This window comes from Phaethon lepturus, unplaced genomic scaffold, assembly GCF_000687285.1.
Source record: "Phaethon lepturus isolate BGI_N335 unplaced genomic scaffold, ASM68728v1 scaffold10794, whole genome shotgun sequence".
In the NCBI taxonomy this organism is placed as follows: domain Eukaryota; kingdom Metazoa; phylum Chordata; class Aves; order Phaethontiformes; family Phaethontidae; genus Phaethon; species Phaethon lepturus.
In genome coordinates this window covers 14,369-30,605 of record NW_010535499.1, presented here as the reverse complement: position 1 = coordinate 30,605, position 16,237 = coordinate 14,369, and the positions used below count along the sequence as shown (strand labels likewise).

Genomic DNA, 16,237 nt, shown 5'->3' with positions numbered 1-16,237 from the left:
CCCGCTCCAAACCCACCCCCCCCCCCAGGGCGGGCCCCTTCTCTTGCATCCTGGGCAAACAGGAGCCCCGTGACTACAGGCATGTCCCTGCTGCGGCCTGCATTCAGCAGCTGCAGAAGAAAAAACATTTGCAAAATAAAAAAGCATCTAAAAAAGGTGTAGGGTTATAAATAGGCCACCTGTTTCTCAGAAACCCTTAAGGACTGGGAGGACAAGGGCAGCGAGCATTCTGTGAGGACTCTGTATTACCTCATCAGCTGAAGTCATAACCAGTTAGAAATTCCAGTGTCCTAAGGCACAATTACTTTGCTTAATGAAGATGGTAACGTTCCCATCCCCACCGCCCAAGGAACAGATGCGAGAGTTGACTACTAGGACAGAATAAAAGCAGCATTTGTTTATGTGGACAAACATGAAAGAAAAAAACCACCACAGAGGGAAGACAGGCTGCAGTTGTTGTGAGGCTGCTCTGACACAGGCATGTGTTTGACACCACGCTGCTGAAGCATCTCATCTATGTGTATGTAAACTGCTGGCTCACGTTTTCAAGGTTAAGAGCCAAATTCACCACAGAGGCTGAGAAGGAAGACGGTTTAAAAATTGGGGCTTTTGTGGAAGTGGAAAAACAGGCTAACACGTGGCAATAACCTGTTCCCCAGGGAAACACAAACTGTGCCCGCGGTTCTCAACAGTAGCAGTCAGGCACTCTGGAAAAGCAGGGAGTCGAATGTCTGGAAACTGAGGAATACGAACTGGGTTAATTCAGCCTTGCCTAGAAGGGAACCCTCCCACTGAATCATCCCGCCCTTAGCAGACAGACAGCTGCGAGGAGGACTCTAAGCGAACAATCCCTGCCTTTCCATGCTGATCAGAGGGGTGATGGTGAAGGGAACACCACACACAACACCACTGTTAGTCGTGGCCCTGATCTGTATTTTGTCCTTTTTGGTTTGGGTTTTGTTGGGTTTTTTTGCCCCTGTAACACTCACAGACCTCAAAAATTAATAGATTCTGTTCTTGAAAGGGGGTATTTTAAGGGAGCTAAAAGCATGTTTGTTTTGTCCACAGCTGAAACACCGGTGTAGTTGAAGACTGAACCTGTAGTGGAGTGTTAGTCAATTGTAAACGGTAGGAGACATGTGCATTTTACACAAACTGGATACGCAAGAGACAAAGGATGAGTCTGCATCATTCCAGCTCCGATAAAGTGCACGGCCTTCGGAATTCCTGTCCCCGCTCGTGGAGCCATTTATTGGATACTGCAATGACATAAAGGTATTTGATCACTGTACCTGGTGAGCCTGTGCTTCTGTTTAAGCTACGTACAGGCGATTCGCCAGCTTTTAGTTAAGCACAGGCTTATCTTAATTTTTCTAAGGTATTTTAATACATGCACACACAAATGTACAGTTATTCTAATAAATCCAAGAGGGGAAAAACCCTTTCAATAGCTGCCCAGCTACAAAAGACTATTGAAGTAGATTTAGTATTACTTGTATTTTTTATATATATATATAATGAAATATACTACTACATATAATAGAAAGTATATAGTACATATAATTTTATATTACATATAATTATGTATTAGATCTATAATTATAATATATCATTATCCATCTATATCAGGTTATATATATAGTAGTGTGTATAATATGTAGATTTAAAGCAGATAGACAGAAATCTATGTTGTAAAGGACCTAATTGCTGGCCGCTTTTTATTCCACTATGAAGTCTAGAGGAAAAAGAAACCCAAGACAACCCACCGACAAAGCACCAGAGCAGGTCACGGGCAGCACGAACAGCGTGAGGGGAACTTACCCCATTTGTTTCCAACTAGTACTGGGCAGGCCGCATGCCGCGTGCTGTAATCTCCTTCTCCGCTTGGAAAGAGGTTGTACCAGAATACAGCTGTTCCCTGGAAAACACAGTGCAAACCCTCAGCCCTTTGCTCTGTGCGACACCTGCTTTCACACCAACCTAAGGCCAAGGCAAAGCTATGTGTATTTGTACTTCAGATGCTCCTTTTACACTGACAGTTCTTTTCCCTATTCTGACGTTTGCTTTCCTATGGAATGACTCTCCTTTGCCTCATTCTGTGTGTATATACTTGTCTGTTAACCTTTTTTTTTTTTTAACACTCAGCCAATTTCATTCAACTCCAACCAGTTTTAGAAAGCAAGATAATTTACTAAAAACGAGCAGCAGCCCAGCAAAGACAGACCTTATATTCCCGACCCTTCTGAGGGACAAACCGTAGCGGGAGCACACAGTTTCAGGGAGAATGCCCTGCGGCTGCCTCAAGACTAAACCTACTGACAGATTTGAGCGTTTTCAAATGTGTTGTGAAATATTGTAATGTTTTGCAAAGTGTAAGCATTAGAAGCAGTCAAGTCCAAAAAAATCTAACTTTGCATTAACACGTGGAACGTCTGCAGCCCTCGGAATCACCGTTACCACTCCAGTCGCTTCACTTAATTGTAAGTAGCTCTGTGCTCTAATCTTCTTTAGAGCAATTCACTTTAAAGCTGCTTTTTAAACGTTTATACACGGGTTATAGTTTTGAGCAGGGGGAGAGAGGAGCGGTTACACTGGATAAAAACCCCCGCTTACCTTTTTAGGCCAAACGCTGGCTCCTACTTCAGGAAAGACGGTAGCTCCCCCTGCTGACACATCGCTCATCTGGAGAGGTGGGGAGAGGCGCAGGTAAGTTGCAAGCCGTCACGTTTTAATAAAACAGAATTAGGTTACTGAACAACTTAATTTCTACCTCCCAGTTAGCGAGCAAAGGCTGCGTGATCAACAGCCTTAATTAACTAAGGCTTGAAACCCACCCACGTTGTTCAAATCATTTAAGCTGACGCTCACCTTTGAGGAAAAACACATCCTCTTAAGAGCACGGGGAAGAACCATTACTTAGGAGTAAGAAGATACCCTGTACGTGTGACCGCTAAGTTAGTGGCTGCCTTCATTTGCAAGTCTCTTATATAAAAAAAATGTAATGAAAGCCTTCAACTGTATAGAATAATATGCAGCGATGGCTATTTTTGGCATTAGCACCTGAGAGAAATATATCACTTACATAAAACAACCAAGTAGCAATTCTGTTGCCTGTTCCCAATTCCTTAAAAGCATCTGGCTCATCTTTCTGTGAATAAAAGCAAGCAGATTTAATAAGCATTTCATTTGGATTATTGAGAGGAGCCAATGACATACAGCTGCACAGCCAGCAGCAGAGAGAGTTATGCAGAAAAATTAATTCAACCCCTCTATTTGGAAGGAGGGGAGAATGCAATATGAGTGTATCCATTAATTTAAATAAACCAGGCATTTTAAAATTCTGTAGGACAGCGAAGGCATAAGCCCAAATTGCTAATGGGTAAGAACAACTCTACTGTCTGAAAACAAGCATATAAATCCTCTTCACAGCCACAAACGTAATTATTTAATTACACTCACTTATCCCCTCTTGTCCTTAGCACAGATGAGCATGAGCAAGGGCAGCTCATGGGTCCTGGGCTCACCAGGAAGCGCACCGAGAGCAGAGCTTGCTGGCTCCGAGCGTGCCTCGAGCCCCCTGTCCTGGCTCCGGCCATTGCAAGTGCAGGAGCTTGTAACTGGCCAGCAAAGGAGCAGGGAGATGCATTTGGGTTGACTTTGCAATAAGGAAAACAAGCTCACTGGTGTCACACCTCACAGCCCACCCCCTCTGACCACAACTTGTGGGCACTAAAATTTTGGTAATCATTACTCCAGCAATTAATTAACCCATGCATTTCCAAACAAAAACTGTTAATCATTTGCAATGCTGTTTTGGGCATGTGCTTACAGAGCAGAGATTCTGATTAATGGTTGGGTGGCTTGGATTCACAGTGTAAGGTTAAGCTGAAGGTGTTAAATCACACATAAGTATGCCCAATAAATAACCAACTGAATTCAGCAGCATTATTTCCAACAGTCTGCAGTTTAAGCTGGAATAGAAAGAGGTTGGGAATTTAAATCACTTAACAAAAATACAGACAGGGAAACAAGACGACCTTGGGAGGCTTCCTCCAGTTTCAGCACTGTGCTAGCACTCAGCAGGTCCACTACACTACCAGAGCACTTTGTCTTTTCAGGTTTTCTTCAACAGCATGCAAGAGACCTGTGTCTCGGCTCTAGGGACAGAGGTTCCCTCTCCGCATCGCAGGCAGCTGCGATGCAAGTTTTTCCTACGCTGCCTACAATGCTTTTCCCATAAAAGAGGGCATTAAGCTCCCGCACCTATCAGGAGCACAGAACATACACTGAGGTTTTGTACCATTTAGCTGTCCATCCTTCAGTGATTTCAAGCAAAACTCAAAGAAAGAATACTTCTAGATGTTTCCTTGAGTTTAGAAGCTAATGCCCTTTGCTCTGTTAAGAACTATCCATCATCTCCTTAGAATAGACTCTTTTTAAAGTATATTTTTGCAGAAAAACCTCGTTACTCTGTAATGCCCAAAATGTTTATCAGTTCAGCTGGTGCTTTAGAGGGCTTTCTCCACTAACATAGATTAGAGAAGTTGAAGAGCTGCACAATCTAATACACATTAGAGAATAAGAATAAAAACGGTGCCACAGCCACGAGGCCCAGGCTTCACCGGGTGACTATCTCTCCTCCATCTCTTTACTTGCCCGTGCAAAGTCAAAGTGGGGTTCATACTGTCCGCCCACTCCGTAATTTGCCACCTGAAAAAGAGAACACCACAGTGCTTGTGAAGAAGAAAGAGGTGGAGACACAAAACAGGACTTACCCTTCCAAAATCAAAATGAGGCTCATACTGGCCTCCTACTCCATAGTTGGCTACCTACAGTGAAAGGAGAAGCACAAAAATCTAGTAAAGCAGTATTTTATCCAGACAAGAAAGGGCAAGAATTTGACCATCACCTACCAGCCTTTCACAGATGAAGTTTAAAAATCAGGCCCCAGGACATGACAGGTCCCTCCCAGCTAAATGGTACACAGCAAAGCCCCACTGGGCTGATGCAGATAGCTCTGACCTTGCCCAGGCCCCTCGGCAGCGCAGAGCCAGAACCTGACTCTGCGCTTGAGGGTCTCAGCCCTTCATCAGCCTGCGCGTGCCCTTCTCGACCGGACGCCAGCTCCCAGCAAAGCTGCAGCTGAACCTTCCCTTTTCCCTTCCCCAGGGACAGCTTTCCCTGAAAGCTCTTCTGTCCACCCCCAGCCAAACCATAGGGATGTGCTCCCATTTCTAAGGGGCCACTGCTGTCTGATCTAATGACTTTCGGGTCACAGAACCTGACCGCAAAACTTCTGCCAGCCTGGACAGCCCCAGGCTCCAAGGAGCCCCAAGATGTTTGGCTACAAGAGCAGCAGCGCACCCAGGACTGGCACTGCAAGATGCAGTGGATGCTGGGCAAGAAACACGCTACTCTCGCCGGGTAGAAAAATACTTTTCTTCTATAGAAACTTTCCAGGTTATATTCTCTTCAAATAGGCCATCATTCAAGTTTAAATCACTTTTTGATCTCTAGGTCAATAAAGAGGATCCACTGTCCTTTTTGATGGAGCAGCAGCGCACCCAGGACTGGCACTGCAAGATGCAGTGGATGCTGGGCAAGAAACACGCTACTCTCGCCGGGTAGAAAAATACTTTTCTTCTATAGAAACTTTCCAGGTTATATTCTCTTCAAATAGGCCATCATTCAAGTTTAAATCACTTTTTGATCTCTAGGTCAATAAAGAAGATCCACTGTCCTTTTTGATGGTTCCATTTTTTTTTTTTTTCCACCTCTTCTATGTATTCAATTGTCAACCAGATGCTGGGCATTTTATCATCAGGAGTCTTGATGGAGTAGCACAACAGCTCTTGGGAACCATGTTCTAGGTGTCCTGCTTTCAAGGTACTAACACCTTCTCCAAATCTGTGAGGCAGCTGTTCATTTAAAAGCCTCCTCATGCAAATGAATAGAAGCAAGGACTTCTAAAATAAAATTTACCCAAGGTGCACATACAGCCAGTCTTTCCCACATTACAGAGACACCAGGCACAGCATTGGCCTTCTAGGACCAAGGGTGGGGTGGCAAAGCTATACAGCCATTCTCTTCCCCCTCTCCTTAAGTATCAGCCAAGCAGCTAAACTATCACCACAGCAGCAGAATTTGACCCTGCAGCAATGAAACTCGGTTTTATTAGTATAAACAAACTACACATCCACTTTAACAAACAAAGAGCAGCAGTCTCAGTTACTACTGTTTCCCTCCAGCAATAGAAAGCCATTTCACACTAAAGCGAGCGCTGCTCTGCAAGGACAACTTTGTTTCGTCCTCCCCGTAAAAAACCCACTCATTCTTCCCAAGGCCTGGAATCGAACCGGCCATCAAATTAGCTGCCCCTGGGTTGAAGGAGCTTTTCGCAGCCACCTCACCAACGCGAGCACAGCGCTGCACACAAAGCCATCCGAGATGCAATACCAATCGCTGTTCAGCACCGTGCTTGTCCCTGACGGTTTACCTGTAGCTCCTCTGCTGTGGAGACATCAAGTCCTGTTAGGTCCTGTATCCTCGTGTTAATGCGCGATACCACGGGGCTCTCGTATCCAGACAACCAAGCACTACGTGGAGGGGGGGAAGAAAGATTAATAAAATACAGTAGTAGTAGGCAGTAAGCTAGCAGAACAGATGCAACATTTGCAATTACTTTGGACTTGAGAATATTTTTTTCATACTTTTCAAGAATTTAGTAGGACGATCAGAAATACTTCCAGGGCATTATGAAGGCCTGCATTCAGTAAACATGTTTTCTAGAAAGAACACACACGGCGCTGGTTTAAGGAAGCTCTAAAACTAGAAGGCCTTCATTCCCATACTGGCCTACCACGTGACTGAAGAAAACACTCCGAACAGTGAAATTTCCTTCAAGCTGTTTTCTAAAGCAGGCACAAAACAGTTTTGCTCTTACCCATTCCAAACAGCTAATTTAGACCCCACCTTCGATGCGTTTTGAAGCAACACTTGGGAAAGGAAAAGGTGAGGCAATGTAGCATACGCAGAGTCTACGTGATTGTAACTCAGCTCTTACAGGCAAGCGCACCGTAATCTGTCCTTTCACATTACTTACCTGTGCAGCGATACTAAAAATCATTACAAAACCAAGTAAATAACACGTAACATTCTTTCTTTACCATCTTCCCTGTTAAACTATTTCTATCAAAATGGCCTATTACAAATTTGGTATTTAGCACCTGTTTCAGGTACACAATGATTTTTAAGGCGGGGTGGGGAAACCAACACACAATTTAAGGTTTTTTTAAATATAAACGTGAAAGGGCAGCCTCACCATTCCAAAGGCATCTTCAAAATGTCTGCCTCCTACTGAAAATTAGAACTTTTCAGCTAGAATTACTGTTTTTAAAATAGTTGGCAAACGAGTCGGCAGAGAAAGGTATGAACAAGTGGAGAAGCAGTTCTAGAGGAGCATCGCTACCTTTGCCCAGACCCAGCGTAGCATTTTCTACTCCAAGCGGCTGCTCCTTTTTGAAGGTCGCACAACTGGGAAGCGGCGATGTCATCCAAAAGCAGCCGCATACCCAGAACAGCGGTGTTTGGCAGAAAAGGGCGCAGCCTTAGTACATCCCTACTGGACCCTTACTGGCCGTGAACACATCCAGTTGCTTACATGGAAGCAAAACACACGCATTTCATCTCTTTACAAAGTAAAAGTTCCATTCTTTGGGGGGGGGGGGAACACAACGCAAAACATTTTATCTATTCAGTCGTCTTTTTTTCTTTTTAAAACCACTCATCTGCTCACACGCTGCTTGTTTTTCTTGCTGCTTTCCTCATGCCGTTCTAGCCGGTGCCCCTTCATTGTACCTGCTCCTCTCTTCCCTCTCTTGGCGTGCTCACTACCTACCTGGTCCTCTTCTCCATTTACCTTGGCAGTGCTCTACTAGTGGCTAATGCGGATGGTAATATTGATCATGGGGGCCCTGTTTTTCCCCTTTTTGCAGGAAGACAGACAGAGGCAGCTAGCTCTACCTTTTTTCTAGCATCTGCCTCAGCTTTTTGGGCTCATCAGTGCTTCCTGCTGCTTTTACAAGATGGTTGTACAGAAATACCTATGCCCAGAGCCCAGCCGCCAAGTACGGCATAGTATTTTTCTACTCAAATGAACTTTCACAGCTATACTAAATCAAGGTTGTTTTCTTTAGTATCAAATTTGTATAAAAAAAAAAACATACCAAAACACTTTGCAGAGGAGGAACAGTAGCATGACACGTGACACAAGGCACTGACACAGGTTACAGAATCTCTACGAGCATTCTTTTAAAGTGACAAATAAACCATAGGTAAAAGAAGTAAGATTTCTCAAGACAGACTTGCACAAACACATACAAAGAGTCACCCACTTCTGCACAATGTTAGTATAAGGAAGTGTTATAACGCAACCTCCTTGGAGTCAGGAGAACACAAAGACCACTTTTACGAAGCGCTTCCCAAAAGAAAAGCAGCTATGCAGCCACATGCTACGCAGCCATGTTGAACAGGTAACACTCACAAGCCACCCTAACCTACTACACAAGAAAAACCCCAACACAGCCCTCGGGCAACGCCATCGAGCCTCCACAGCGCAAGGCTCTAGCTACCTCTGTCCAGTCTACCACAAAGGCCTTAACAAAGAGGAAAAAAAAACACAAACCCCAAGCATTCTTACTGTATTGGTTATTTAGAATTGCAATGAATGCTTTGAGTATTTCAACAGGGAGAATACTATACTCTTTCACGAAGTAAAAGTACTATACGTATTTTAGAAAGAAAATTAATTGCCCAAGGATACAAAGAAACTCTATGAAAGGTGGAGGAAATTGGGAACCGAAACCCTATTTCAAGTGCCAGGCTGTCTGCTGGTTGCTGAGCAAGACTTAAGGGGGGGCCTGTAGTTCTGAATAGTTTCCTGTGAAGAGTTACGGTGTGATTTAACCCTGTAAGCGTCAGGAAACATGCTCCAGCAAGGGCAGGGGGCTCAGGAGGGCCCGCGGAGCCCTGCGCCCACTGCTCAGCCTCAGAGGTCTCTATGCCTGCATGTTTAGGCAGCACAAGGGCCTTCTGTTACCTCAGGCCTTGCAGCGTACCGAGCTCTCCTACACTATCCTCTCCTGTTGCTAGTCTCAGCCTTGGTCCTTTGCTGACATCAAAGTAAGCGTGTGCCCAGCTTAAGACTGTTTACAGCAGGTATTCCTTCACAAAAAGAACTGTCTTTTCCTGCCCTTGTCTATCAGGAAAAAAAAAAAAAAAAAGAAAGAAAAAACGAAGGGGGGTTCCCTCACCAGTGGCATATGTGATGCAGAATTAACAGCCTTAAAATGTGCTCAGCAAACTTATTTCATAGTCCAAGTTCAGCATGATGCAGTAAATGCACACAGCTCTATTCTTCAATGTACATTTGCTAATTAAGTTGTTCATCTAACACATTAACTTGCATGAACAACATTCTGTCATATTTTTAACTGGCTGACACCTGTGACTCCACCACAAGCAGAAAACTTACCAACAGAAAGGGACAAGCTATCTCTTGGGAAGTCATTAAGCATGGCCGTTTAAGAGATGGGTGACTTCACTTTCTGGAAGATTTGGTATTTCCATAAGCCGGAACTGCCAGACTACAAAGCAAATAGCATTAGGGTGTTCCACTTGGCTTGGTATAATGACACCCATGAACTAAGCTAGGATGGTACAGCAACTGAAAGTGTTTCAATAGCGTGCTGAATTCCTTAATTTCTTCTTCTTCAAGCCGAGATCTGGCCTTTAACAACTTTTATATTCATTACAAACAGCTAGTGGTGATTACATTTCCTCCCCACCGCCCCTTACAATTCTGTATCTTAGAGACTTTTAATACCACAAGATTTATATGCAGAAATAAATTTAGACTAAGCAGTATTTTAGGAAAAAACCTGCTGACTGTCCAGCTTTACCTGACCATGACATACAAGGGCCTTATGTGCCCCAAAGCTTGTCTCCAACTGCGCTAGTCAGTCCGGTACCAGACATTACAAAGGCCACGTCCTTAGCCACAACTCCAGCACTGCGCCAGAGTATTTCAACGTTGCTTTTGAAACGGTCATTGGTCACACAAAATACTGGCACTGATGTTTAAAATTTTTCTAAAATGTACTTGGTATGTAAAAAGTATTGGTAGAGTGGCAACAGGGTGTGAATGAAAGCACAGACTGGTATTCCTGAAGTGGAAACTTTATCATCATATGCTACAAGCTCTGACTGGCTGCTGGAAGGAAGGGGGCGGGGGGGGAAAGGTAGCTTGTTTCAAAGCAGTGTCAGAGTGGCAGAGTTCGTTCTGGTACTGCACACAGCATGGCTCGATGGTGCTCCTCGAACTGCTGGCGAGGTGCCCCCTTTATAGAGCCTGCCACGTACTGCACAGCGAACAGTAGTCCTCTCAGCGAGAGGAATGCTGTAATTTAGAAGCGCATTCGCTAGGAAAGAATGTTTGAAGGGGGAAAGCAGTCATCTATTAAAAAAATAAAGCAAGCATTTTTTGGTTTTCAGGAGCAATGATTCATCTGGACTCCAGAGCAGCTCAAACAGCTCCAAGAGAAAGACATTTCTACCAGAGGTTCTGGAAGAGAAGGTCAGTGATCTAGCGTTAATAACATGATCCTTCTAAAGCAGCCTGGCTTGGGGTCTGGGCTTTTGGGGGTTGCTTTTGCCTCTACTGTAGATTTGGGTGTCAAGTTCTCGTTTAAAGTACATATATCCTACACAATCTGCACATGGGGGAAGGCAAAGGCAAGGGGAAGCATGAGAAGGGGAGTGCCTCCTCCACCCTCAAAAAATCGTCTTCCATAACTTCGCGATGTGCTGCGCCCCGTTTGCAATTCTAATTCCAGTTCCCAGTGAGATGTGGAATTCAAAATCTTTGCTCAGTAAAATCTGATTTAATTCAGTGACTTCCTTCGGTATGTTGGAAGGCCGGCCCAACGTGCCACCACCTTTTTGAGCATCAAACCTTTAAACATTTAAGGGTCTCATTCACCAGGGACAAGGCACGAGGCTCTATTCTAGGCTGGCAGCACACCACACCAAGGAGGCAGCAGCACTTCGCGGACAACAGCTGCCCTTCTGCTTTATCACAGAGTCCCTAGGCAAGGTACAGCACACAGTTAATTCCAGAGTAAAGCCCTAGGAGAAACAGGGATTTTGTCATGTCACGAAGCCAATGAAGAGGTGATGGCAAACAGGATCTGGCTGCGCTGTCAGCTGCACACATTCAGGAGGGAATCGGCTTTTAATGACGTGTGTTGTCTAGTACTATTTTTTGCTGAGCACTATGGCATCTGCAGTAGTGTCAAGGCATAACGCTTTCCGGTAATGAAAAATCAAAACTCTAAATAAAAACTCCTCTTACTAAGGATTGTCTGTTTAAATAGGGGCCAATTATGCATCTCAATTTCCATTAGCAATCTGGTCACCTTCTCTAATTCCTATTATTAGCACATCAAATCTTGAGGGTATGTTCAAAAGGATTAATGAGTTTCTTCAGTAAATGCCCCAGAGCAGTCTGTGTCACAGAGGACAAATCCCGAGACTGAATAAATGCTTTCTTTAAAATACACAGTCACAGACAACCAAGGTAGAGAAGACATGGACAGACTTTAAAATTAAAAAACAAAAAATGAAAATTCAGTGCAACACATGTCAAACGGGAAGATGCATGTTCCTGAAGCCGCTCGGGGGGGGGGGGGGGGGGGAGCGCGGGTGGCGGGCTTTTTAAGCTGTGGAGGCAGTTTTAAGGAGCAAGCATGTAAGAGCTCATCAGAGAGCTTCCAAAAGACTCGCACTACCTGCACGCGCTCTCCCGAGTACGTAGACCTGCGTGCTGCTGAAGGTGCAAGGCGGTCTTCAACTTGCCGCTGCTTGTAACAAGCGTGGCTTTAAGGATCAGACTTCAGCTAGAATGGTTTTCTAGTTTCCGTGAGAGTTACAACCATTCCTGAGTCAATCAACTTCTCGTGATCCAGTATTCTGCAGCACTTTTAGCTTTTTAAAGACATTCGTAGCTAAATAAAAACCCTTAAGCTACTAGCTACTCTAAATTTTGGTTTTTTGGTTCAAAGAAGCTGAAAGAGCACTGGTTTTCTATTAAAGCAGCAACTACTTTTCAAGCATTTAAACCAAGGGAATTCTTTAGAATTATCAACTAGCTTAATTTGCACTATTCCCACAAATTACAGCAGCTCATCAGTGCCTAGTTTTAAGCAGCAAGTACCAGTAACCGAAGTTCAGTGGCAGAGGTGAGCTACGCAGGCAGCCTTTTCCGCTGTTAGTGTAAGCAGAACCCCGCGCGGTGCTAACCTTTTAGTACGTTAGTACTCACAAGAACAGCCATGCTAAGCAAAAGAGGGCACTTCTGTCTTGGCTACCCCTAACATACAGAGCTACTTTCTATCTCAGCAGACAGCTGGCTTTGTTAGAGGACAGCTCAGTTCGCTTTAGGCCGTTCTCTTTCTTCTACAGAGAGACTAAGAATATGAGAGTTAAGCAAAATCCTTATTTGCCCCACGTTTAGAGACGAAGCAGTACAGTCCCAGAACAGACTTCCTCGGAGTGGGTATACCTCTGGAAGACGTTCGTTCCCCTTACCTCTTAGAGACTCTGTAATGTGCTGTGGTCAGTTTCCCAGTCTCAGGGTCATGAACAGTAGCACGGCTCAGCTACAAAAAGAGAAAGGACAAGGGCTTACCCACCTAGCAGGCTGCTTTTTTGCCAAGCCACAGGTGTTTGAAAGGGTTCCGATTGGTCTGGATGGTATGCAATGCTCTTAAATTAGCAATGTTAGAAGGGCAACAGAAGCCGTAGCTGCCATGTCCGAATCAAAACAAATTGGTTGGAAAAATTTGGTTAGATTGTCCTTTCACTTTTTTCCTCCTTTTTTTTTTTCTTTTCTTTTTTTTGTGTTTTAAACTAGAAACTTTCTGCAAATAATTTACGATGCTGAGTTTCACAGGCAATTCCTCTTCACCCAGAAGTTTAACTCCTTTCAGAATTTTGGCTTAACACTGACAGAAGGTGTCCCAACACTGAAGGATGGTGACCCATCTTTAATCACGACTACTAAAACGAGGGGTGGTGGCGTGGTGGGCAGGGGGCAGGTGGTTTCTTTTAGAGCCAACCAATTTTGGAAAACATTAGCTAAATTCAAGACCTGTAGTACTTAATAACTGACAAGCTGGAAAGAACCAAGAGCCCAGTGAAAATGAGCTTGCCTTCTGGCAGATTTGTGTCAGCAGGAGGTGGAAGAACCCAGACAGGAGAAGGGGATTATCTCGAACAATGAAGCGCTGTGTGGCTCAAGAACGTGTGTCTTGCACGCCACTCCAGCAGTCACGCACAGTAACAACTTACAGCATCCCTTACACGTGTAAAAGCACTTCAAGCTATCTGCTAGATTTTACAAGGAAAGGGAAGACAATTTTTGGTTGGTAAGAAGAGCAAGGGGAAGGGAATATAGAAAAAATATAATAATCTAAATTCTACTGAAGGTTTTGTAGCATCACATATTTTTCACACTGATTGTAGAGACCTGCTTCTTGTACAGCTCATCCTTTGAGAACACACACTGAGAAGGTGACCAGAAAAAAAAGAGAAAAGGGGACAAAAAAGAAACCAAAATACGCCCCCGGAACTTCCGGCTGAAGGAAAAGACTGAGAAACTCAGCAGTAACAGCCTGTTACAGATCTGCATGTAATAAAGCGGTGGACTACAAAGCCAAAGTTGTCTTTTTAGACCACCTCTTTTTTTCCCCATAATGAGCAGAATCTACACACTCATTACAGGCCCAAAACATCTGGCATAGAGCTCTCTTACCTTTTGCTAATTCTGTAATGTGCCGTCTCCAAGGCTCCCGTTACGGGGTTTGAAATGGTGGCTCGCCTCAGCTGTGAAGCGAACCATCAGAATAGTTGCATTACAAAGCACATACTGCATCACAGCAATCCGACCATTCAGAAGCCTAAGGGGAAATGTCACGCAAGCCGCCACGCAAGCCACCCCCGTGCACCTTTTGCGGTGGTTTTCCTTTTATGGAGGGGGTGGAAATTCATAAAGCAGTGATAGGGAAGGAGAGGGAATCTCCAATTTTACTAAAAGAGAGTTCTTTAAGGGTTGGGGGTTTTTTGTTTGCTTTTTTAAACAGAGCATTAAAGAAGATCGAGTTTTCCAGGAGGAAACGTTTCCATTTCGGTAGCAGGAAGAACAGCCATCTGAATAAAGTAAACTATCAGCTTTCGATTCCTTCATACTGCAACAACTGCTGGAAGCGGCACGTTACGGCATGTGCACAATTGGTCCTTTGTTAGCACTCTGTCCTGTGCATGTACAATGAGTTTTACAGTCAAACTGAATCCAGGCAGTGCTGCCATACTGTATAAGCAAAAGAGGAATAAAGCCCTACCCTTCTGATGCTTTCTATACCAAAAGCAGCGCCGAACTCCTTTAACGCCAACTGCTAACGCAAACTAATTGCTTAGTCCATGGACGCATTTACATTGTATTCCTACGCTACACAGAGCGACAACTCTTGGTTTCAGGCCTTCCTTTCCCTCTGCCGTGCTCCGTTTACTTGATGCCATCCGTTCAGACTCTGACTTGGAACTTTACGGGTGCCTTTTAACCTCGCTTGTGTAACCATCAGATGCTCTCCATCACTCGTGACTGGAAAGCTGCAGTTGCAGAGCCCAAATTTTGGAAGAAGTTCCACATTTTGGCACTCTAGGCACAAAATGGCCTACCAAGTCCTACACCAATTAGAAGTAGTATTTTTCTACTGTTAATATAAACTAGGGAAATCAAGGCCCCTCCATGCCTACTAACAAGAACATGTACTGGGAACTCTTGACATGCTGCCCCTCCTCTCATCCCATGCAGACGCATATAAGAATCAAGGCACTGACTATGATTCCGGCAAGACTCCCAAAGCCGAATAATAAGGCTTCATCCCAGCAGCTCATGCCACCAGAGCAGCAGAAAGCTGGGCATAGATTAGACAGCGCTGTCCTCCGAGAGGCAGCGATGGTAACTGCCCCAGCATTGGGAAGAAGGGAGATGAACCTTTCAGTCTTAAAAAACACAATCCTCTTGCTACACTCGTTACTGAGCCCTGCAAGGCCTCGGCCGTAGGAAATACGTGGAACGCTAACAGCATACAGATGCTTCTACAGTAATGAACTATATGAATCTGCAAGCCTTTACCACAAGCCAAACATTTGATAGGAAAACAATTCTCTCTGCAAGTTTAGAAGTTAAAATAGCCACGCTTCCAAGATCCATACAGGTTTTTATTTTCAGTGCTAAGACTTATTTCTACTCCATAAAGAAGTGGTTCAGTTATATTCCACAGACAGAACGCCAGGGGCTTAATCATCAACAGACAAACAACCGGAGCTCTGATTTTTAGCCCTGCAGCAAGGCTGCCTGACAGGAGAGCAGGAAGAGATGTTTTACAGGTGACCGAGGAGAACTGCTTGTCGTTCTTGCTCACAGTTCAGAACGTTACCTCAGAAATACACAGCGCATCAGCCTTTAGGAAGCTTTAATATCGCCTTCAAGCTACCCAGTACTCAGTGCAGTGGCCAAGGACAGCCTCATCCTCCACGTGTCCACGTATAACCCACAGCTGGTTTACTTCGCAGCAGACCGAGCTAACCTTTTGTCCTATACTTAATGCACTTACTCCCCTAATTGTCATTTGCTCAGCTCTCCCTGGACTAAAAGCCATTTAGGCTATAAACAAAGCAAGCAAGCAGGAAAATTGTATTTCCCCAAGTTTAAATCTTATTCTAGAAGTAACTGGTAACTCACAGAAAAACATAAATCAGTTTAACTAACTACATCTTTGATGCACACCTTGAGATGCAGAGTCACACCAACTGGGTGCAGAAGGCTTTCTGTTTTGTCTTGGACACTCCTGTTTGAGTGTTGAGCTGCCCTGGAATATTCTGGATTCAGAAACATGAACCTTGGGATCCAGCTTCTGAAATAGGATTTGATGAGCTGGAATTGTGACTAAAAAGCTGAATACCAGCCATTAAGTACTGCCTTGTTAAAGCTCTTTCGTTTGCAAGTAACTGCAAAGCCTGGGAGACAGAAGTCAGTTTTATACTGACTGGAGAATACAACCGTTCATTCTCGTCTATACGATCGTGCGGCATTCCAGGACCAGAGGAATGACTGCCT

At 44.4% G+C, this 16,237-nt stretch overlaps 1 protein-coding gene across 4 annotated transcripts in view; it reads right to left on the bottom strand.

Moving 5' to 3' along the window:
• Positions 1–869: 869 nt before the first annotated feature.
• Positions 870–16,237, bottom strand: part of P4HA1 (prolyl 4-hydroxylase, alpha polypeptide I) — a 27,256-nt gene continuing 11,888 nt past the window's right edge. The window contains exons 8-14 of one of the 4 annotated variants that reach the window (XM_010285837.1): positions 12,646–12,716; positions 6,497–6,596; positions 4,657–4,710; positions 3,083–3,148; positions 2,614–2,682; positions 1,822–1,918; positions 870–1,259 (exon numbers count right to left, since the gene is read on the bottom strand). In XM_010285837.1, coding sequence (XP_010284139.1) covers positions 1,189–1,259; positions 1,822–1,918; positions 2,614–2,682; positions 3,083–3,148; positions 4,657–4,710; positions 6,497–6,596; positions 12,646–12,716 — 528 coding nt within the window. In that variant the 3' untranslated portion in view covers positions 870–1,188. Of the gene's footprint in view, positions 1,260–1,821; positions 1,919–2,613; positions 2,683–3,082; positions 3,149–4,656; positions 4,711–4,775; positions 4,830–6,496; positions 6,597–12,645; positions 12,717–13,870; positions 13,942–16,237 lie in introns of all 4 variants that reach the window. The other 3 variants (XM_010285836.1, XM_010285835.1, XM_010285838.1) reach the window with 3 other exon arrangements.